General features: G+C 37.3%; 1 protein-coding gene across 1 annotated transcript in view; it reads right to left on the bottom strand.

Moving 5' to 3' along the window:
- Positions 1-23,245, bottom strand: part of pclob (piccolo presynaptic cytomatrix protein b) — a 59,428-nt gene that overhangs the window by 12,532 nt on the left and 23,651 nt on the right. Inside the window, exons 10-22 of the mRNA XM_053500098.1 lie at positions 19,212-22,325; positions 17,238-18,883; positions 13,689-15,810; positions 11,125-11,151; positions 9,016-9,104; positions 7,309-7,384; positions 7,038-7,163; positions 4,123-4,231; positions 3,883-3,950; positions 3,349-3,557; positions 2,589-2,639; positions 2,127-2,257; positions 649-675 (exon numbers count right to left, since the gene is read on the bottom strand). Coding sequence (XP_053356073.1) covers positions 649-675; positions 2,127-2,257; positions 2,589-2,639; positions 3,349-3,557; positions 3,883-3,950; positions 4,123-4,231; positions 7,038-7,163; positions 7,309-7,384; positions 9,016-9,104; positions 11,125-11,151; positions 13,689-15,810; positions 17,238-18,883; positions 19,212-22,325 — 7,795 coding nt within the window. The remainder of the gene's footprint in view (positions 1-648; positions 676-2,126; positions 2,258-2,588; positions 2,640-3,348; positions 3,558-3,882; positions 3,951-4,122; positions 4,232-7,037; positions 7,164-7,308; positions 7,385-9,015; positions 9,105-11,124; positions 11,152-13,688; positions 15,811-17,237; positions 18,884-19,211; positions 22,326-23,245) is intronic.

Below are 23,245 nucleotides of genomic sequence, written 5' to 3' on the forward strand. Positions count from 1 at the left end.
GTCCATGCCACATTGTAGAAGACCGCATTTATTAATTTAATGTTGCGTTCTTCTTCCGCTTGCCACTGTTATGGCGCGCATGCAAAAGATTCTCAGCAAATATATATCACGTTCAGAGAACTTATTATAAATACTGGCTCAAGTTCTGTGATGAAGAGTTCTTAAAATGCCATTGAAAATGCATTGATGTTACATTACACTGTGCTTTCAAGAATTATTTTAACATTTCAGCACACCCCATAGTGGATAACAATATCTATTAAGGTTCAGTAATGAGGAAGTTCATGGCTCATTAATGTTAACTAATTTACCATAAATGTCTTTTCCAGACATTTTAGTATGAATCATTACCTAATGATGTTCAACCATAAAACTTGTATCCCTTAATCATTGTCTTTAAAATGTGTGTGCATTTACAGTAGATAAAATAGTCATTGTATTCAGTTCATGATGAAAAATGTTGCATATAGTCCCAATACGCAGAGGTAGAGATGTTGAGGTAGCTTTGATGACACATTTCAGACACCATACAACGACAGGCTCACCAATTACCACTCGGATGAATCACACTTCAGTAATGAACAAGAGACAACAACAGACGCACAGAGGAAGGAAAGCAAATGAAAGGAAGGAGGAGCACCACGCTACCTTGCGTTCTGGACAACCATGACTTGTCTGAACCAATCCAGAGATTTGTTAGGAATGCAACAGCAGACAAACAAACAGAAAACAGTCAGAAAATTCAAGAAGGAAAATGAAAAGAAAAGAGGAAGAACTAATGTAAAAAAAAAAAGAAAAAAAAAAAGAAGGAACCTGCCAGCCTGACCATTCCTGAGTAAACCTGGAAAACGACACCTAATGAAGTGTGTGTATAGGCCAGCTCCTAGCATCGGCCAGAGGAGTGTCCGGTCAGGTAATGCAGCTTAATCTCATAAACACTCCAGAGATACGACCATTAGGAGATAGTAGATATATCAGTATATACCCGACACCGGAGAAAGCCATATTGATTTTGCTGTTTGTTGACTCCATGTGCATCAAGCATAGACACTGAGGCACAAGGACTGAGCAGTGTTAACGTTGTGCAGTTTGGATAAGATTTAATATTGCAGAGGGCATTGCACTAAATTATTAATTGTAAGAAGACAGCACCTGAGTGATTGCACGTCACTCAGTTTGTTGCACACTAATTACATATTTTATCATCCTAACCAGTGTGCGGTATTCTTAAAAAAAAAAAAAAAGAAGTAAACTTTGGTGGCGCTCCCATTCTATGGATATTTATGCTTTAATTTGTTTATTTAAATTTTTTCTTTATCTAATGTGCCACATTACACAATATATACGATTGCACCAGGGTACTTAGAGGACTAAGCAGAGAATATGGTGACCCATCAGAGGGCACAAGCACAAACACACTCAACCACACACTAAAGCAATTTGGAAAAGCCAATCAACCTGCAATGCATGTCTTTAGCATAGATAGAGCATGCAATCTCCCCATACAGAACCGCGGCCAGAAGGTGCTAACCCCTAAGCCATCATGTGTAATCAACCCCTCTTAAATCAACAAATTATTTGTCATTAGGATAAACAAAGTTTTTCACCCGTGTTTACCACTAAATTCTTCCTGTAAAGAGTCATGGTCACATTTTCAGTTTGCTAATTAAATGATGTTCATCCCTCTATTTTGCCCCCTTGTGGAAAACATAAATGAGGTTTTTTTTTTTTTATGAAGTTTTCACTGGATTAGATTCTATAACCCAAGGGCATCATGTTTGACATCACTGGTGTATAGAAAATGTCAGAAGAAAGAAAATGTTTTTTCTGAGAACTGTAATAATAAACTGGGGAGAAAAAAGTGATGAAATGTACCGAAAATCGGCAGGGTAGGAGGAAATAGAAAGAATGTCTGACAACACAAACACGAGTACACGAAAAAACAAGTATAGACATATACACCATTAAAGGAATACCACAAATACATTAGAACACACATTGACAAAACAGAACCCCCCCCCCCCTCTCTCTATCTATCTCTTTCTCTTATATACAGTACACACACACACACACACACACACACACACACACACACACACACACATATATTTACATGTCATACCCACCCTCTGCCTGGCAGAAGATACACCTTAACAAAAGGGTCTGAATATCCATTGTTGTCTCTTGGTGCAAGGTTTCGGGCTTGCAGTACGTGGACGATCAGGTTACCCATGTTCTTGTCATAATTGATTTGTAGCTGTAGGGAAAAATATGATCCTTCATATCATGTTGCTTTTCATAAGTTAACTTACGTTAAAGGTCATTTTCATAAATATCACTTCCTGTTCTGGGAGTTATTTAATGTCGCCATAATAAAAAAAAAAAATAATAATAATAAAAAAAATAATAATAATAAAAAAAAATAAAAATAATAATAATAATAATAATAATAATAATAATAATAATAATAAAATAAAATAATAATAATAATAATAATAATAATAATAATAATAATAATAATAACATGCATATGCATTTAACATTACTCCAGTGTAAGAACTACTGTAGGTGTGGTGAGACGAACTTACTTGTATTTCACCAGTGATGGGATGTGGTTGTGGTTTCACCCCATCACCTGACTGTAAATAAACAGATAACAGATACGCCAATTAAATGATGTGCGACGTCAATAGTGAAGACAGACCAGCAGTCAGCAACATAGCAAAGGGCTGTAATTAAACGAACTAATTTCTGATTCTCAACAGCATATCAAATGATGTTTAGCTAGCTTTCAACAACATGCTATAAAATGGATCAGTAGAGTCCTCATGAACTGAATGTAAAATTGCGAGGGGATTATGGATGTTGTGTTTACACAAATAACAGATGCTTTATCCAAACAAAGTGAAAGCAAAAGGAACGTGTTGCTAATCATTAGCAGGAGACGGCAAGTGGCTAGCCCTATCACGGATGTGGACGCACAGGACTTTAAAGTATTTTAAAGTTGAAAAATACTGCAGTGAAATTAGTTGAGCTTACAATTCCTTTAAGTGGTTTGCTTAACTAGAACTTTGTAAAAAATTTATTCATAGAGATTATGTGGACCTTTATAAACTTTACTTGAATACCCGTGAACTATTGAATGCGCCTGGCTGGTTGTCAGTCTACGTGCCTGAATGATTGTTTTTCTGCATATCTGTCTGTCTACATGCATACCTTTTCACCATCTATCTGTCCACCAGACTGTCTGTCTGCTGTCTATGTCCCTACCTGCTTCCTGCCAGTCTGTCTGGCTTTCTGTACTGTATGTCTGCCTAATTGCCTCTCTGTTAAAACACAGTTGTTTACCTTGTTGTGACGTTTCTTGCTGACAGAGGGAGACCCAGGCTGTCCAGGGCTGGGGACTCCACTAGAGGCAGCAGATGCTGTTGCCGAGTGAACATGTCCTGCTTTCTCCAGCGCAGTCAGGACAGAGGAAGGAGCCTGCTGCTGAGAGACCTTCTGCAGCTCTGCAGCCAGCTGCTTAGGATCTACACCTGGAGAACGCTGGTGCTCAGCTGCAACACACACACACACACACACACACACACACACACACACACACACACACACACACACACACAGACACACACACACACACACACACACACACACACACACACACACACACACACACATTTCTGCTTATCAGACAAGGCAGGTGTACAGTTTTATCAGTAAGCTGATAAACACCCGATCTGAAAGTAGACTTTTGCTTAAATATTGTCTAGAAAACAACAAGAGTGTGTGTGCAGTAAATAGAAAAAAGACAATTAGATTTTTTCTGATTTTCTGAAGAGAAAATCAGGATACTGTATCTGCGTTCAGCATAAAGAGCCTTACCGACTTTTAGCTGAGACTGCAGCTCTAGATACTTGGGACTGTCTAAGTCTGAGCACATATTCAGATCTCTGCAAAAAAGGGAAATGAATAATTAGTCAGCAAATTCATCTAGTCATTTTTAGATCTGCTACTATATATATATATATATATATATATATATATAAAACACACTTTCGGATGAAATGGGCGCTCAGTAATAAAAAAAATCAGTAGTAGATATGTAATATATTAAAGACTTACAGGCGCAAACATATCTCTACCTCCCCACTTTGCTGTCCCACAATGCTCTGAACTTCCTCATGGGTCTTTCCCATCAAAGGGATTCCATTCCACTCCAGGACCTGCATTCCTGCAGTACACACAATATGGCCATCAGAAAAAAAGGTGGTATAGGAAAAAAAATAATCTGAAACCAGAATGATACAGAATGATGATGCATTTTAATTGGCATCAATTTCCAAAACCTTTGACAGTTTGTTCTCGAAAGTCTCATTCTTCAAATTAGTTTTTCAAACTTTCTGGTCAGCAGTTATAAAACTGCTGCAACTTTGTAATTAACAACTTAAAACACACGCAATAATTAAAGTAAAGAAATCTCATAAATGCAGGAGCATAAGGACACACACACACACACACAGCTTTCCTGCAACACATCACTCAGTAAGTGGAAACTGTCTGCCAAGAAAGAACAAGAAGAAATAAATGAGGGGAAGACGTCCAGCTAAGAAACAGCACTGCAAATCCAAACACTCTCAAGGCCAACTCCTCAGCACTTACACAAATGAAAAACATGGCTCCTCAGATAGGCGCTTTGCTTATGATACTCTTCCGTGGCTGAATAACAGAAAAACACAATTCACATATTTGTTTTACGCTAAAGAGTTTACTTATGGAAAAAAAAAAAATCTAAAATGAATGCATGTGTGTTCTGTGGTGGACTGGGCATCCAAATTTATAGGAACAATTTATTTTCTATGCCTACTTTAATATAGTTATAAATTCATTTATTCATATGCAGTGCTGCGTCACAACATGGTACATGACATTAAAGGGGACCATTATACATAATTTACTTTTTTATTTCCCTCATCTTAGGACATTCACATTCAGTTACAAAGAAATTTAAACATTTAGAGGACTAAAATAAAGGGAGTTTAATTTATTAAAAAAATGCATTATCTGAGGCTTATTTTAGCTGGAGCATTAACGCACACACTTTGAGGGAGCTCTGAGACCAATAGTACTCTGCAAAACTCTTGAGCCAAATGAAATGAAATGATGGAGATTAAATTAAAGAAATGAGAAAAGATGTTTTATTGTGACAGCTTGCAAAGTTTCTAAGGATAGAATTTTAACATTGATTGTTTGTGTAACAACCTCAGCAGCAACCTCATTTCCCCTCTCGTCTGTTTCAACCACTCGGCATTCAGCATCAGCAGTATACAGTACTTATCACAGGCAGTGTTGGGGGACGTTACTTTGTAAAGTAACTAATTACATCACAAAATTACAGTCATTAAAAAGTAATCAGTTACATTAGCATAAATTTCCAATAAAAGTAACTAGTTCGAGTACTTTTCCATTGCAGAAATTGAAAACTCCTTTGTGATTCCTCATGCATGTTGTTTTAGTTTGGCCCACCCCTATCTCACCTACGCGGTTTCACGCGGTGACCGTAAGTATGGTTTATCATGATTTTCCGCGAGTTTTCATCTTTACGCGCGTCGGTCCTCGCAGAAGCTCGAGGCGGCGGCGGGCTTGTAGGATGACTTTTACACACACAAACACACACACACACACACACACACACACACACACACACACACACACACACACACACTAACAAAATCACTGCTGTCTGGCTCACGGATTACATAAATTGTCTGAATAATGGATTACACTTTTTAAAAATATAACTAAATAACTGATTACTAAAATGGCGGACCTACTGTAACACGTTAGATTACTCGTTACATCAAAAAAGTAATCCAAGTACTTCCGCCACTGATCACTGGCCTGATCATCTGTCATCATCTGTTTCTTTCTGGTTCATGCCTGTTTATATGCTTTTTTATGCTTTAAGGATGCGTTGGTCACTGTGTGGTTTAACAAACAAAAAACATTCCTCTAAAACTGGTCAAGAACAGTTTCTGCTCCTGTTCCTCAAGTCTATATTAAACATTACAAGAATGTCTATCTCTTTGGAAGATAAATATGAAGAAATTGTACTGTACGATCCTTTTCTAACAAAATACATAATTGCTGACAGAATACCAGATTTTAAATAGCATGATTTTTTTTTTTTTTTTTTCAAAAACGCTGACACTAAAGCTTTTTACCAGAGGGCCAAGAAATGAATATTCTGTTCTGGGGGTAGCGCTGTTCAGCACTGAATATATTTATAACGTCACACTCCACAGTAGTGGTTAATGGCTCATATGGAAACAAGTACCAAAGGATTTGAAATTAGATATATATATATTTTTTACTAATATATTATTAATTACTTTATTTGATTGTTTGTTTGCTTGTGTATTTATGTACGTAGGATACTAGGTTCAAATATTATAATTTTATTATTACAGTTTAATTTCTTTTTTTTTTCCTTTTTTTGTAGGCTTTTGTTTTGCTCTTTATTTTATCTTTTTAAAAATAAAATTAGGGAGAAGTTTGTATTGTTTGCTCAGCTGATGCTTACACCTCTTTTCTTTCCCATTTCCTTGCTCACCAGCAGCTGAACTCAGAGTTAAAGAAGGCCAACAGTGTCCTGACTAATCATATAACAGACTAATGGTGATAAAGTACTGATTGAAAATGTCCAATAAGTCAATTTCCATTCTATCTGCACAATCCGCAACCAGTGTACAGTGAGAAAGTGTTAAAGTGTCTTTACTTCACCAATAAAACTTGATTTAAGGCTGTTTTGGTATTGCTAGGAGGACTGCAGAATGCTGATATTCCTTAAATCTGTGTTTACAATTGTCCTTGTTTTTGTGTGGTATGCCTTTTTTAGGAGATGTAAAAAAACATTGCTACAGCAACTTCAGATTATGCACAAGCACCATCAGAATAATAAATCCAAGCAGATTCATCACTGTCATCTGAAGTAAGAAGCCACATCATCACTGAATACAAATTCTCGGTAAAAACCTTACCTTCTACAACCTTCCCTGAGAGTTCAGCAGTGCCCGCAGGTGCCAAGTTAGCAATGTATGCGCCAATCTCTCTATTAGTACCTGGAATCTCCTTCCCTCCCACCACTCGTATGCCAAAACCTCGGCCTGAAAACAAGGGAAACTGGCTGTAATTTGTCCAAGAACAACATTTTTAATTAAATATCACTTATACATTGCAAGATCAAAAGTCACTCTCAGTCGGTTAACTTAATATTATAGACTGGCTTTACCTACGTATATAAAAAAATACCTGAAACACTGTGGTCCCTAGGGTCTCTCTGGATTTTGACACGAGTGTGGGGGAAAGGATAATGCACAGTCTTCACCTGCAAGGTATCCAAAAACAATTTACTTGAGGATATATATCAGAGATCTTTACATAACTAAAAACAGATCAATCATTCTGACCATGAAATATTGGGAAAAGTCCAGCAGAAATATTCTTTGTGGCATGGTTCAGTGTCCTGCTTTACTTCAGACAAATGGCTCATACTGTACAGTAAGAGATGACTTAAACAGGAGCTGCATCAGTGTGAATCCTAATCAATACATACTGTAGTTATTAATATTTTAGTGTGCAGCAGCTTTTGGCCACATGTTTGGCTGAGCTGGTATTTAGCCATAAAAATAATATTGAAAAACAAATAACTAGCTTTTTTTTTTTTTTCATAAACAGCATTTATTCATCATATTTCATGCTAATCAGACAGCTTTGGAATGACTGTTCTCTTTTTGCACCTGTCCTCATTAATACTTTATACAAGAAATTGCAGAAGGCCCTGCATGCTTAGCCACTCTGCTGAGATGACGCCCTGTCCCCAGGTGAGCAGCTTTTATTGCAGCTTTTATATAACAGAATGCACGATCCATTAAATCCAAATCCAGTAACTTCAGCACAGTCTATGGCTGGGCCTGTAATGCAAGTGCTCACGCAGGGGCGCCAGCAGGATTATATTTCATAGTACACACACAACCTGTCTGTCTGCCTGCATGCCAGTATGCTACCTTTAATGTGTACCTGCAACACACTCGTATACAATTACTCAGTGTGTGTGTGAGAGAGAAAGAGAGAAAGAGAGATTCAGGTTGTACAGTCTATATATATTTTTGTATTTTAGCATTACCACCATAAAACTTTGATTTCCCTACTACATACATTTGTATGCTACTTATTAGCCTGCTAACACACAACACGAGATAAATTAGGCTAAATCAACAACATCATACATTTCTATTGACCCCCAGGCACCACTGATGTAAAAACTGTCCAACATCATCAAAAATATGTACACAGAGTACATACAGGATTATAACCCATCATACACATATTCATAGCTGGACTCACCCACTGTTTTTTTTTCTCATATATTTCTGATGCTTTTGATGTTTAATTGATATAGGAGTGGTAGTTCTCTGACCAGGACCAAGTCTTGGAAACCCCAGATTCAATATAAAGTTTGAATGAATATTGGACATTAAACGCCTTAGTACAAGACCAAAATTAATATGTAATTCTTTATGCAATGTTCTTCATTCACAATTACTGTACACCCACATATTCTTGGATATTTCTGGCTGATGCTCTAGACCCAGATCAATATCCTCCTGCTGCTTGTGCTATAAACAGTACCAAGATATCTTTGCTGAAGGCATATTCCTCACTGATGGCCAAAAGTAAGTGACCCTTCACAGCCATATGTGGGCATTCCCCAAACTGCTGCCACAAAGGTTAAAGCATAAAATTGTGGAGGAATGCACTGTGCGCGATTAATAAAGGCAGGTCAGGTGTCCACATATTTTTGGCCTCATATTGTATCACTGCTTACTGCATCTATATCAAACCATACTGTACATGAAATCTTGAGATACTCTAGTTGATGAGACAACAGCTTTTACTAAAAAAAGAAGGGTCTTTGGGTCTTTTTTAGCCTAATTTTTTAAAAATTTTATTCCTCACCTGTCTTTTATCCTGTCCTGGCTTTAATCCACTGCGTCCCTCACGTGGTTTATCAAACCAGTCAGTCTCTTCATGCTGCAGGTGGTAAGCTTTCAGGGGAACAGGTAAGAATGAGCAGTAACTGTAGTATCATATTTTTAAAATTAGATAATGTGTCCCATTCCACCACCCCTTCCCTAAATACTACCCAAAGCATGTCCAGAAACATAATGGAATAGTTTCATCTACAGTAAGTGGATGTAGGTCATTTACATACTGTACAGTAGCTTGATTTTACAAAGCTAAAGGCAAAATGATTACTCATAGGTACTGTCTTAAAATGAAATATTTATGGGAAGTAGTGTGGGACATTAAAGGGCTGGACTGAGACACAGACAGAAAATTTTATGGACAGGACATGCATGTCTAGCCATGCAAACCATATCCCACACAATGGAGTCTGTCCACACATCGTGCACTGATAGTGGGACGGAGAGCCACTGTTGGTTCAAACCACAGTGGCCAAACACACAAAGATGAGATGCCTTACCTACATTTCTCTAAACCAGCACTAAAGAACAATTAAAAAGCTGCCTTAAAAAATCAATTTGGAATATTACTGTGCAACAAAGAATAAAACATTATGTAGCATTAGTCTCCTTAATGACCTACTGTACCTTACTCAAAAACCACCTAACAGCTGTTTATTCGCCTTAATAACAGCTATTCTACTGCACATTTTGGTTAGGGATTTTGATAATCCTAAGAATCTTTTGACCTGAGAGTTTTATATTGATTTAGAGCTATACAAACTTTAGACAATATATATTTTTTTAAATGATTTAATGTGTTCAAATTTACATTGAAAAAAAATCTTAATCAAATCACTTCTCCTGTAAAAATTCACGCTGTCATAGTTATTATTATTATTATTATTATTATTATTATTATCTATTCATCCATTATTCATGCTGCTTATCCTGTGTAGAGTTTTTTGCTCCCTAAATAGGCACACATTTATACACACATATACACACACACACACACACTTAGACACTCAATCATACATTTTGAAGAATTAATATTATTATAATTTTTATATATTATATTATAATCTGTTCTCGGGGGGCACTGTTGGCTCAGTGGTAGGTTTCCCATGCAGAAGGCCCGGGTTCAATTCCAACCCAATGCACAAAACCCCAACCACTAAATACAGTAGCTCGGATGAAATCAGGAAGGGGATCCAACATAAAACCTGTGCCAAGTTATGTGTTGATGGTCCACTGTGGCAACCCCTTGGCGGGTTCCTTCCTAAATAATCCCCATTTCCTCAAGCCACAATTTTTTTATTGTAGGCAGGCAGACTTCTTTACAATTATATTGATTTCATGTGAAAGGTCTCTAGACAAAAAGAGCAGATGATGAAGTCCATCATAGTAAGTAATATGTAGATCAGTAATGCACTTGTGAATCAGATAAACAAGCTTAATGTCTTCATGATGGAATTACCCAGGATATTTTGTAGAGAAAACTGCCTGTTTGTAGTGTTTATAGGCATGGGCAAAAATAAAATAAAAATCAATTCCTAGTAATTCTGTCTTTTTATTCTTTCCTATTTATTGCACCACTAATTTTAAGTGTTAAGTATTTTCATAGACATTTTATTTAATTTCTACCATATTCTAATTAGTATTATATCACTTAAGACATTTTTTACAGTACTGTAAATTTGTATTTGTAGATTTCTAATATGGTTTAATGTCTACTGCCATGAGTAGCAAATTACATCAACCATTTGTTTAGTCTTTCCCTTTGTGAGAATGCATTGATTATGGCATGAAATTATGACCTTTTAATGGTTTGAACTGAGACCTCAACACACAGAGATCTAGCATTCCAACATGCCATTGCCATGGCAGAACACATATGTAAGCATACTGATATGTATGTGTCTGTATTGATGTGAGAGGCTAATGTCAGTATTGCCTAGTGCAGTATATGAACATGAATACCAGGATGGGGCTGAGGTGCACCACAAAGATATGCCCATTATCCAAGACTATGACACACATGAAAAGAGTTGATTTATGCTTAATGGGGTTTTGAATGTCATTGTGCAATAACTCTCACCTTCTACTTTCCAGCTAGGACCTCCTGCTGTGACACAAGCATTGCAATTCAGTTGACTTACAGAAATAATAAAAAAAAAACTACTTCAAGAATATGTGCTATTTATGCATACCTATAAACACCTAACCTGGATAAATTACAATTATAAACAGAACAATTTGAAATTTACTCTTTTAGTGATATGTGTTATTATAAATGCCTCCAGTACTGTCAATTAGCCTCTAAAACACCAAAATGTGTTATTGTAAAGAACTTCAAGTACCTACTGTCTTTGTCATAATGAGGAAACCTCATACAGCTTGGAATGTTAGGTTTCAGTGTCTAATACAAAATTATAGCAAATTTATTACTGAGAACCGTAATAAAAGTGAATAATACAACTCACTGACTGCTGCTGCTTTCTTTTATATTGCTATTAAAAAAAATCCAAGAGATGTGGTTTGGTAATATGCAACTAAGTCTATTATTGTCTTAGGTTTTATTTATAGATGTCATCTTTATATTTGGTGGTAAGAAAAAAAAAATCTCATATGACAACCCATCTGTCTTCTTGTGCATTTTATTAGTGTCTGGTAGATTTTTTTTTTTTTTTATATGGTTATGATAGATAGGTTGAGTTGACATTTTATTGAGCTTACAATTTCTACAATATTCTCTAGCAACTTAAGTTACCACAACTAGGTTTTTTGTTTTTATTATGAATACAAAAACAAACAGTCAATATTCAATTACTGTATTTAGCTAGTAGTTGGGAAAGGTCAGTACATTGAGTGAAGCACATACAGTACAATCATGGATTTTGGTTTAGGCAAAGTACATTATCATTTGATGGATTTATGCAAATCAGAATGACAAGGGTGATAATATTAATAATTAATAACATTCAAAAATGTCAGTCAAAGTAATTGTTAAATGTTGTCTGTATTCTGTATAAACTGTACAATTGATAAGTAAATTGGAAGACTATAAAAATTATAATAAATTAAGCCAATACCTAAATAAAACATAAAAAATAAATAAAACAAAACCCTCACAATAGCTTTAAAAAGGTATACATTTTAATGTGCGGTCAGTACATTGTGGGTAACTATGCTGGCATGCTGCAAAAAAACTTACTTTGGTTTTATGGCAATCGGTTTTACAATTTCTTAATGAAAATCCACATCCTCTACCACTTCAGTTCCACTTCAATCCGTGAAATGTACAGTAGTTTAATAATATAATAATGGGCTCCACAACTCAACAAAACTAAGTAAAATAATAATACTAATAATAATAACAATAATAATAATAATAATAATAATAATAACAAAAATACGTTTTTTAAAAAGATTTAGAATTAAACTTTAATGCATTGCTTAAAGTTAATTTTAAATTATTTTTTGTTGCCACCTGTGCTAAAACTGGGTTTATTCTAAACAGTACCCAAACAATGCCTTGATATGAAAAGAGTTTCCTTACCACTAGTTTAAATTATTGCATAATTGGAATATAACTATAGAATATAATAATGTATATGGAAAAACCTGATTCAGAAATACGGTGAACCAAAAAAATAAAATAAAATAAATACATTTAGCGTATATTAGTAAGGAAAAACCTTATGAACATTTGTTTTCAACTATCATATTGGAAACATTTCCAATGCATATTCTTTCGAAGAAACTTCCAAATATTATTGAAATCAATATATTATAATGTTTAGAAGATAGGGAATATGTTATCACTGTAATTTACTGTATTACTGTATATAATTATAATACAGTAAATTATTTGTTAAACACATAAGACTGAGTTTAATAATGCTCTCCTAGGGCATGTTTTAGAGGAATCAAAAAATTAAGCAAAGGTTAAAGACTGGAATTGGGTTTCGAAAAAGTTTAGTGTATTATTAAACCCTTAATAATGTGACAGAACCCACACACCATAAGAAAATTACTTGTTAGCAAAACTAAACAGGAAAAAGTTGCAATGGAAAAGGTCATGTGGTCTGATGAGTTCAGATTGACCGTACTCCAGAGCGATTGGTGCATCAGGGTAAGAAGGGAAGCGCATGAAGCATGCATAGTGCCCACTTCCTTATGTAGATCAGGTCTAAGCTCAGCAACCTTATGAGGTGTTAGGTGACTGAATATACTAAATAGCCAGATTATCATGTTTATATGTAAATTACAGTAATATTGTGAAGCTGCATTATATGTACTATTTTGTACTATTTATGCTCTTGATCCACACACATTTATAATTTTTGGAGCCACCCGGTCTACAGTAAAAGAGAATGATTTATGAATGTAATTTTTATATATAGTGTTTGATACAAGAAAAAAAAAGATCATGCAAATAAACTGGAACAATAATAGGGAATAAAAAAAAAATAATATATTATTTATTTATAATTAAAAAACAACAGAAAAGGCATGTCATCCTAATGTAGAGAATGTAGTAAATAGATAGCACAAAATATGTCATAAATATAAAGTTATAAGGCAAAATTAGAACATAGGTAAAAACTTTTTTAGCCATGCACATAACATATATTGATCAAGGCATTTAAAAAAATTTACCTTCACTGTCTGACATAGCTCCCTGTAGATCATCCATAATGAAGGCTATATCCCTATCATAGCCACGTGTTCTTGATTCTTCTCTCATATGCTGCTGTACCTCTGGTAAAGAGTGACTGGAACCAAACTGGTCCCGAGAATCAGCAGAGATCGGTGGTAATGGTCCTGCAGATGCCCTTGCCATACCCATGGGTTGCCCCACTGGGCTCAGCGGGCTCTCTTCTTCTGAGTTTTGTGCAACAATTGGAATGCGACCCCTGCTTTGGCTGATGGGTAAGCTTGTTGGTTTTACTCTTGCTATTCCAAATTGGGAATCTACGACTTCACCCTCTGACTTTAACCTTAACGAAGAGCTGGAAAGGTCTCTTTTGATAGATAAGTCAAGTCCGTATATAGAGGAAGGTCTGGAAGAAGGTCTAGACCGGGTGCCACTAGGATAAGTGCCATCGTCTGGAAGAGATGATCTCAAGTTTGGGCCAAGGTTTAGAGAGTGACCAAGATTAAGTGTTGAGCCCAGGTATTTCTGTTGCTCGGCGAGGTTCTTCCTCAGGCCAAAAGTGATCTCATCCTGAAGCAGCCTTCCTCTGCTAGACAGTCCCCCGATGGCTGAGCCAGTAGAGGATAAAAAACTGCTGTAATCAGGTTCCAGGTCTCGGCCCTCTTGTATAGGGGAAAACTTTGTAATTTTAGGGTCTATTAGTGTTCTTTTATTCTTTAATTGTTTCTGGTAAAGGACTGAGGCTGAGAGCTGCTTAGCAGCTTGCTTTTCTAGTGTAAGTCTTCCGATGCTATATTTTTCAGATTTAGGAAAATGTCTAAAACTGTCAGTGTTTAGGTAGTGTGAAAGACCTGTGAGTTGTTCTAGAGTATCTGAGCCCCTCCGGAACTCTTGCTTGATTTGCTGTTTTAGTAGCTTTAACTCATATGGTTCCTCCATTGAGTCCTCTTCTGGCTTACCATAATGTAATCTTGAGGTGGTTTGTAGAGGTCCAATAAAGTCAGTCACATCTGGTGTTCGACGAACGTCAGCGACACGAAGTAGCCGATCACTTTTGCTGATATCCTTATCAGGAACGTTGAAACTTGACCCCAAGCCTCTAGATCCCTTGGTGAGCTCTCCTATGTCGTCGATCATAACATAGTTTCTGACATTGTGGTGGTCAATGTCTGCATAGAAGGACTCTGCTGAAATGCTGGACATTGGACTGCTGGCCATACTACCTCTTTCCTCAAGCCCAATTCTTAGGTCTAGGTTGTTGTATTTACTAGAAAGATGTGAGACTCCATATGCGTTCTCTGTTGATGTGGGGACAATTAGAAGAGGCTGATTCCGTATAACCTCATAATTAGTGGTTATCTTTTGCTCCAAATCGGACAATGTAGTTTGCCGGCTTTTCTGTTGCATTAGAAGGAGCTGGGAGGCATGGTCATAACCTGTTTGTTGTGATTGCTGGCTATGGGCTGGTACTGAAGAGTATATTGACTGGGTCTGATAGGGAGATACCTGTTGGTGATAAAGTGAGGGCTGTTGGTACAGAGTTTGCTGGGAATAGTGATTTGGGGAATCACTTTGGGAGGTATACTGATAATGAGAGTATGCAAGTTGTGCATACTGAGACTCAGCTTCAGTCTGCGGTGGAATAAATTGGTCAAATTCTGACTGAGGGGCAGTCCTTGGCCGTTCCATTCCATGACCACTACCCCGTGTCTCTCTGTTGTTGCTAATCTCACTATCAGACATATAGTCACGGTCTTCTGCCACACCTTGCAAATATGCCCTCTCTCTCTTCTCTCTTTCCTTTAATAAAGCCTCCTTCCTTCGATTAATACCCATTTCCAAATACCTTAGCTTAGCATCTATCTCTTTCTCTTCCTCATCCAGTTCTGCTTGCTTCTTGCGGAGTTTGGAAGACTCTCTCTCAACCAAATCCAACTCTTTGTCAATATCTTGCAGGATTTTTGCTCTAGCCATGGTGGTATTTCTACACATTCTTCTTCTGGATGAACCGGTACTGTATCCCAAGGGGCCCACACCAGTGTCCTCGTCTGGTGGCGGATGAGGAAGTGTGCGCTTTATTTTCTTATGGGAGCCGACTGGAGTGGTGTTCTGCGAACCTTTGCTCTGGGAATTGAAACACAATTAATATCTTTATTTATAAGGTTAAACATATTTTAATGTTTATTCTTCATTGGTGAAAGAGTACTTAAGCTTATGTGGAATGATTTATTGTTACACATTCCATTTACACAGAAACATGACAACTGTATAAATAATGGAAAATATATTACATCAAGTGTACAGTATGTATGTAGATTTTTGTAATCAAAGAAACAGCTCAAGATAACAACATAAATTATGTCGGATCTTTATTAATTGCTATAAAACTTTACATTTTAAAGGCAATATATAGTATAAAACCAATAAAAATATAAACCAATATGAAAAAATATATTTAAAATATATTATAAATATAAACAAATATATAAAACTTGGTGAATAAGTATGCGCCCTATCTTATATATCTGTCACATGACAATGCTCATAATTATTCACATTCAAACTGTTTTAAATGTCTAACTAAATAATTATCTGATTCAGTAATCATACAATTACGATCAATTAAAGAATTGTTATTAATATTAAATTAAGAGTAAGGCAAATAAATTCTGTTTTTTAATACTGTATGCAAGTATCGAAGCCATACTCTGCAAAATACTGTGACTTATACTGTAGGATCTTATTGTAAAAAGCTATAGAGGAGGAGAAGGTCCAAAATATTAGCAAGATTTGGTAACTTCTCACATGTGACAACAATATCTTCTCTACATGCCCAGGCTATACAATGCAATTCCCAGTGATTATTTATTTGAAAAAATGTTTTTTTATATAAATTACCCCAAACTTTTGGGAAAAAAATATTATGGTATGATGAGGCATTGGTAGGAAACTTATGTCCTGGTAGGACAAAAAATATCATACAGTACACAGGGCAAAATATTGTGGCATCATCATGTTATACTGTATGGCTCAAGATAGTCAAGATAGAGGAAATCATGGATAGCTCCCAAACACTAATCCATTTTTTCATAAATCTGCACCACTACCAACCACTGGAAGGACATGCAAACATGTGTAAGGACCCAAGGCAGGAATTGAACCCAGACCCTGGAGGTGCAAGGTAACAGTGCTAACTAAGCTGCACTGTCTAAATCTTTTAGAAAACCTGCATGAAAAATGAGCTGTGCATATCAAGCTCCCTCCAGTTTAAAAGTCTTTGAGCATTTTTGCAAAAAAGAGTGGGAAAAAATGGTCAATTCAAAAAGCAGTAAACTGTTAGACTTAATAGGTGGCACACAAGGCTACTATAAAGCTTTCATTAACTTTTATTTAACTTGAATTCTATTGGTTAGAATAAAAAAATTCTTTTATTTCTATTTTTCTATTTTTCTTTTACTTCTATTTTGCACAAAAAAAATCTTAAAAAAAAATGAAAATGACTAAATTCCCATAAATATTCAAACCCCATCTATACATTTAATAATACTTACGGAACAGCCATCTGTGTACTGGTACATGATTCTGTCATCAGTTGTTGGACTTAGAGACTTGGGATCAGACAGAGATCTTTGGGATGCCTTCAGTGATCTTGGACTACTTGGGTGTCTTGGGGGTTCAGCTGTTAGCATTTTTTGAGTGCCCTTACCAGGAGACACAGGTGAGACTGGAAAGTATAACACCTTTGAAGATTTGGGTACTGAAGCGGTGTTAATACTGTCTGCTTTTATATGAGTGTTGACAGCTGAATGTTTCTTATCTTTGTCAGACATAAAGTCTGAGTCACTCTCAATTTCTCCTCCTCTGTGCAGGTCAAATGTAGTATCGACTTGAGCTCGAATTGGCGACCTCTTTAGAGTTCCAGAATGATCTGTCTGAACTGAGATTTCAGCCACTGTTTGGATTGCAATGCTGGAAACTTTGGAGCCTTTGGGTTTTTCTCCATCTCCACATCTGCTGGAGCGAGACCTGCGCCTGCTTCTAACAGGGACATCCCATTCATCCTGATCTTCATCATCAGTTTGCACACAGCTGTCTACACTTTTTCTACTTCTCCTCTTCCTCCCAGGATAAAGCCTTTCCAGTCCTTCCTCCTCGTCTGTCTGAACACAATTGCTACTAATTTTTTTACTACTTAATCCTGCATTTTGCCCACTGTCTTGCTTGGTTATGTCAGGCAGATTCTCTGCATCCTGTTTTTGTTTCTCGATTTCTTTAAGGTCATCTTCTGGTTTAGGTCTGTTCAAACTATGCTGCAAATCTCCAGTTTGTTTGTTGTCATCCTTCACTGGCCAGTATTGCCCATTATCTCCTCTGCAGTACTGGGAATCCAAAACAACACCTGAGCTAGTGCTATGAGATATTCCATCAAAGCTATATGGGTATATATTCTGTTCTTGTAACTGCTGGTGTAATTGGTGCTGTAGCATCTGGATTTGCTCAAGCTGGAGTTGCTGCTGGGTGAAGGTCTCTTGTTGAAGAATAAAATGTGCCTTACGTTCTTCTTCTTGCTGCATTAGGAGCTGTTGTTTTATGCTCTGCAGTTCCTCTAATTCTTTTTGAACAATAATCTGTTCCTGCTCACGATAACGTTGTATCTCCTGTCTCTCCCATTCCAGCTCCTCAGCCAGACACAACTGCTTCAGTTTCTCTAATTGCAAAAATTCGTGTTCAGCTTGGTACTGCTGACTCTTGCTGTCATCAAATGTAGGGAAATTTGGGGAGATAAGAGCATCCAGAGAGGCTGCAATGACCTCAAGAGTAGCATCAGCGTATAGCTCTGGAAAAGCTGATATTGAGGGAAGCAGGCTGGCAAGGGCTGAAGGCAATATATTCTTTGACGAATCAGTTTCTCTGTATATTGATTCAGAGGAATTAATTATATTATATGGTGAAGTCTGGATCTGTGTTGAAAATGGTTCTGTCATTGTGGTGAGACTGTTACATGTTGTACTGAATATTGAGCCTGGCTGAGTCGTAATTGCACAGGTAGATGGAATGGGTGGAGCAACAGAAGAATAGACAATTTTATTTGATGGGCTCTGTACACTACTATTTCCAGAGGATATTTCTTGGTAGGAGCGACTTGTGGTTATCCCAAATAATGACATCCCTTTCTTTGAGTAGTCCAGGGCTTTATCTGTAGTGATTGCAAACGTATACTTTAGTTTATGAAATCAACCAGTCTCACATAAGACCGTATACATGCTGTTTCTGTAAAAATGAGAACAAAGAGGAAACCCGAGAGCATGCATAAATCACTCGTCATACTAGCATGATGCAAAGCCAAAACACTGAGGGAGAACACGAAGGCACATGCATGCATCTGTATAAAAAAAAGAAAAGGAACAAATGAATGAAAATAATTAGAGCCTGTTCACATATATAAAATAATCAAGAAAAAATAGGTAAAATGACACAAAATAATAAAAAAAAGCGCCAAAAAGCACATGCACTGTAATACTAACCTCTTGACATTTTTGAAGATGTTAAATCGATTGCTCCATCTAGCGCATCATTTTGGCCGACAGATCCAGTTTTTGTAACCAAATCGGTTTGTATGACATTACTGTCATACCCTACTGTTTTTAGATTACTGAGATCCTCAAGTCCAAGGGTTGTGGTAATATGTTGATCATTTCTTTGGTCAAACTGCTTATCAGGTGACGCCACTGGAGGCTGTGTTCTGCAGCTTCCTGTAAATGGAAGTCTATAGAGGATGTCACAGCACACTGTTCGCCTCCCTGCTGTTAGATCTACAGGTGCCATATCTTCTTCGACAATACTTGTAACAACCCCAGTGGATGAAGTAATAGCCAACATAGTTTTCTTTGGCTTTGACATTGTGAGATCAATAGCTGCAGGAGGTTCATTATGAATAGATACAGGGGAGGGCGTGCAGATTACTGGGGTCATTGTGATAGGCAAAGATAAAGATGCTGTGGTTCCAGGAGGTCCACGTGTTAAGTTAATGGGGATCTCGGTATCGGTTGATGGTTTTGGTTGTGAATTCACTGGTCTGTAAATAATTTGTGCCAGCGGTTCAAATGGTTTATATGTTTTAAGTGGCAGAGGTGTTGAAGTAACACTTTGTAAACTGGATGGTGTGTCAACTGTAATGCTTTTGTTGTATGCAAATGTTGCAGTACAGGTAACAACAGTGATACTGTCTGTCACAATAGATAATGTTGTAGCAGGAGTTATCTCAGCAGTTAAGTTTACAATTTCTGGCTGCACTGCAGTTATCTGTCGACTACTTGAATCATTAAAGAAACTCTGCATGTTTGACTCAGGGGCTGTCAGGTCCATTCCCTTGTCAGTCATTGAAACATTGAGCTTTAATGTTGTGAGATCTATAACATCATCAATGCAATGAGTCTTTCCACTTTGTTTAGGTGCTGCTTGTCTGTATGTAGAATCTGAAATACGTTCTAATGGTATGCATTCTTGAACGACTGATACTGTAGTAGTTCTCTGGACTTCAGTAGTGACAACTTGTGCCAAAATATTAGGTAATGCATACTGGTGCTGTTCGGTTGTTGCAATTGTAGAGTGCAGGTGACTCATGGTAGGTAAGACTTTATCAGTTCCTCTTATTTCTTGACTCTCAACTGATTTTTCGATTTGAGAAAATGTTCCTGGTGCAGTTGGGGTATATGTTAAATCAGACACTGGCGGCACCATTTGTTGTGATTCAAGAAATATTTGGTGCTGTTGAATATGGTCAAGGGGTGGACCTTTTGTTGATCTCACATCTTCTTCCATTTCTAAAATTTGTTCCGTTATTTTATCTGTTGATAATGAGAGCTTGGTCATTGCTACTGGAGCAGGATAAACTGTGTGAATCAACTGCATCTCACGCCCTTGCTTGATATCATACGAAACCAAAGGTTCCCTTGACAAAGCTGGAGTGATACCTACTGCAACAGTTGCTGGTTTTACCTCTACAGGTAGTTCTTGGAATGGTAGTGATGCAGGTACCACTGGCTGGTAATTGGTTTGTGGGGCTAAAATATGAGCAGTGCACTCTTCAGTACCCGAGATCACTGTTGACATATTATTTATTTTTGATTCTATGGTCATGGCTGGAATCTCAGCCATAACTGAGCCTACTAGGAATGTATCTGATGATGTTACAGGAACCACGGTTGCTGTAGGATATCCTGCTGAGCTCATAGGTGATGCAGAGTAAATAGATTCACTTTTAATTGATACTATTGCATCCGTCTCTATTTGTGGCACAAAAGCAGGGCATGGTGGTACTGAAACTATATTTGTTGCTGGTAATGATATCACTGTAGACATAGTACTTATTTTTGGTTGTACAGTCATGTCTGGAATTTCAGCCACAATTGATGATGATGATACAGTAGGCATGGACACCACTGCTGGTGCAGGATATATTGTTGCAGTCACGGGTGATACAGAGCAAATTGCCTTTTCCTCAAAAGTTTCCTTTTTGATGGGTTGTATGGCAGTCTCTACTTGGTGCACATAAGGAAAAGCAAGGCTTGTTGCTATAGAATGTGGCACTGAAACAGTATTTATTTTGGGTTCTATAGTCATGTCTGGAATTTCAGCCAGAAATGGTGATGGTATAGTGGGTATGGAAACCACTGTTTCCGCAGAATATACTGTTGTGGTCAAGGGTGGTGCAGAGTAAATAGGTTTTTCCTCATACATTTTTAGTGGAAGTACACTTGTTTGGGGTACAAAAACAGGGCTTGGTGTTACTGAATCTTGTACCAAAACTGCACTTGATGCAGGAACAACCGTCAAATCTTTTGTTGAAATCATTGCAGATGCATTATGTATTGCTGTCTTTAATGGAAAATCTGGTGCAGAATCTCCTGTTTGTACTGGAATAGATGGTGGTGTGAAAACAGAAGCAGGTATTACTCTTGGTGGGGTAGCTAATTCAGGATGTGAAAACACGGTCACAGGTGGAATAAAGGTTGTTGATACACTAGCAAGACACTGCTGCTTAGGAGTTGGTAGAGATGGTCTATGTATTGGAGCCTGGGTTGTAACTCCTTCCACTGGTGATCCTGGTTCTGATGGCAATGTTATAACTACATATGTCTCAAGAGTTTTAGCAAATCTAGGTGACAAGGGAGATTTTGGTGATGAAATACTATGTTTGATATCAGTGGGGGTGACCAAAGATAACGTAAGGGCCTTGGGCGGTTCTTTCGTTCTTGGAAAAGTTGAAGCATAGCCAACTTGGGCAACTGCAGATTCAGAAATCACTGATGGTTTAATGCCTTCTTTTGATTTGTGACAAAATGGCTTAGGTGGGACTGGAGGAGGTGACTTGTGGTGTATGGTGGTTGTAACTTCTTTCACTGATGCCCTAGGTGACTGGCTAGCCATACTTTTTACAGACTCATTAGTAGTTGGTACCATTGACTGTTGGTTGAAAGGCACATTAGGTAAACTATCAGGTGGTAGGGCTGGTGGTGAAGCTGTAGGTGGTGGTGGAAATTCAATGACTGGCTTATTTGCTCTAGAGAAAGATGCCACTTGAAGTTCAAGTTGTGTGGTCACAAAAGTTGAGTCACTAGGCAAGCAAGGTTTTTGTCCTATAAGAAGAGAATCATCTGAACTCATAACAGGGGATACACTTACAACAACAGGTGGACTTCTTAATTGTTGATCTGAGGTGGCTATAGTATTAGTAATGATATCCAGTGATTCTTGTTTTATCGTAGGTTTATTTTGAACACTTGGCATAACAATAGCAGTAGCTTGTCCTGTCTGCAGAGCAGGAGTTATACTCTGAGAGCCATCTAGTGCAGGTTGAACAATTTCTGTCTTTGGTTGTGTGTCCAATACAATTGAGTGGGTTGGTTGAAAAGATAAGGTTTCAAAGGCTGCAGTCGCATTTATTGTTGGAAAAACCATTGTGGCAGCATACTGTACAGACTGGCAGGTTTGTGAAATTGAAACAGGAGGCTTATGGGATGCCACAAGTGATTTTTCTGCATCTAAACATGGAATAGGAATTTTAATAGCTGGAGTCAGAGCTGTTGTATCTGCAGCAGGAAGAGTGTGTGAAACATGCGGGTGTTGTATGAAAGAATTATTTTGTGCACTTGATTTTGTTGACTCCAATATGGTTGAACCAATATAGCTCTGTTCCACAGATGAGGAATAAACATATGGTGCAACAGACATGCCCTGGACTGTAATGACAGTGTCTAATGAACAGCATGTTGTTACTGCAGGCGGGCCAGAAATATGCTCTTTATCTATAGATATTACACCTGAACTGTGAGTTGAATACTTTAAAGGTGAAGACATTGGATCTGTCATTTCAACAGGTTCTGGAACAATGGCAGAATGTGTATGTTCTTTTTCAGCATACATAGGAGTGGGATCTAATGATGGTACTTGAAATCGGCACGTTGATGTGGGAATGTCAACATCAGACTCATGAGGAATTGATGTTATGGATGAAACTGGGGCTGGTGCAGATGTAGAATTTGGTTTGAAATTCACT

This window comes from Clarias gariepinus, chromosome 7, assembly GCF_024256425.1.
Source record: "Clarias gariepinus isolate MV-2021 ecotype Netherlands chromosome 7, CGAR_prim_01v2, whole genome shotgun sequence".
Taxonomy (NCBI): domain Eukaryota; kingdom Metazoa; phylum Chordata; class Actinopteri; order Siluriformes; family Clariidae; genus Clarias; species Clarias gariepinus.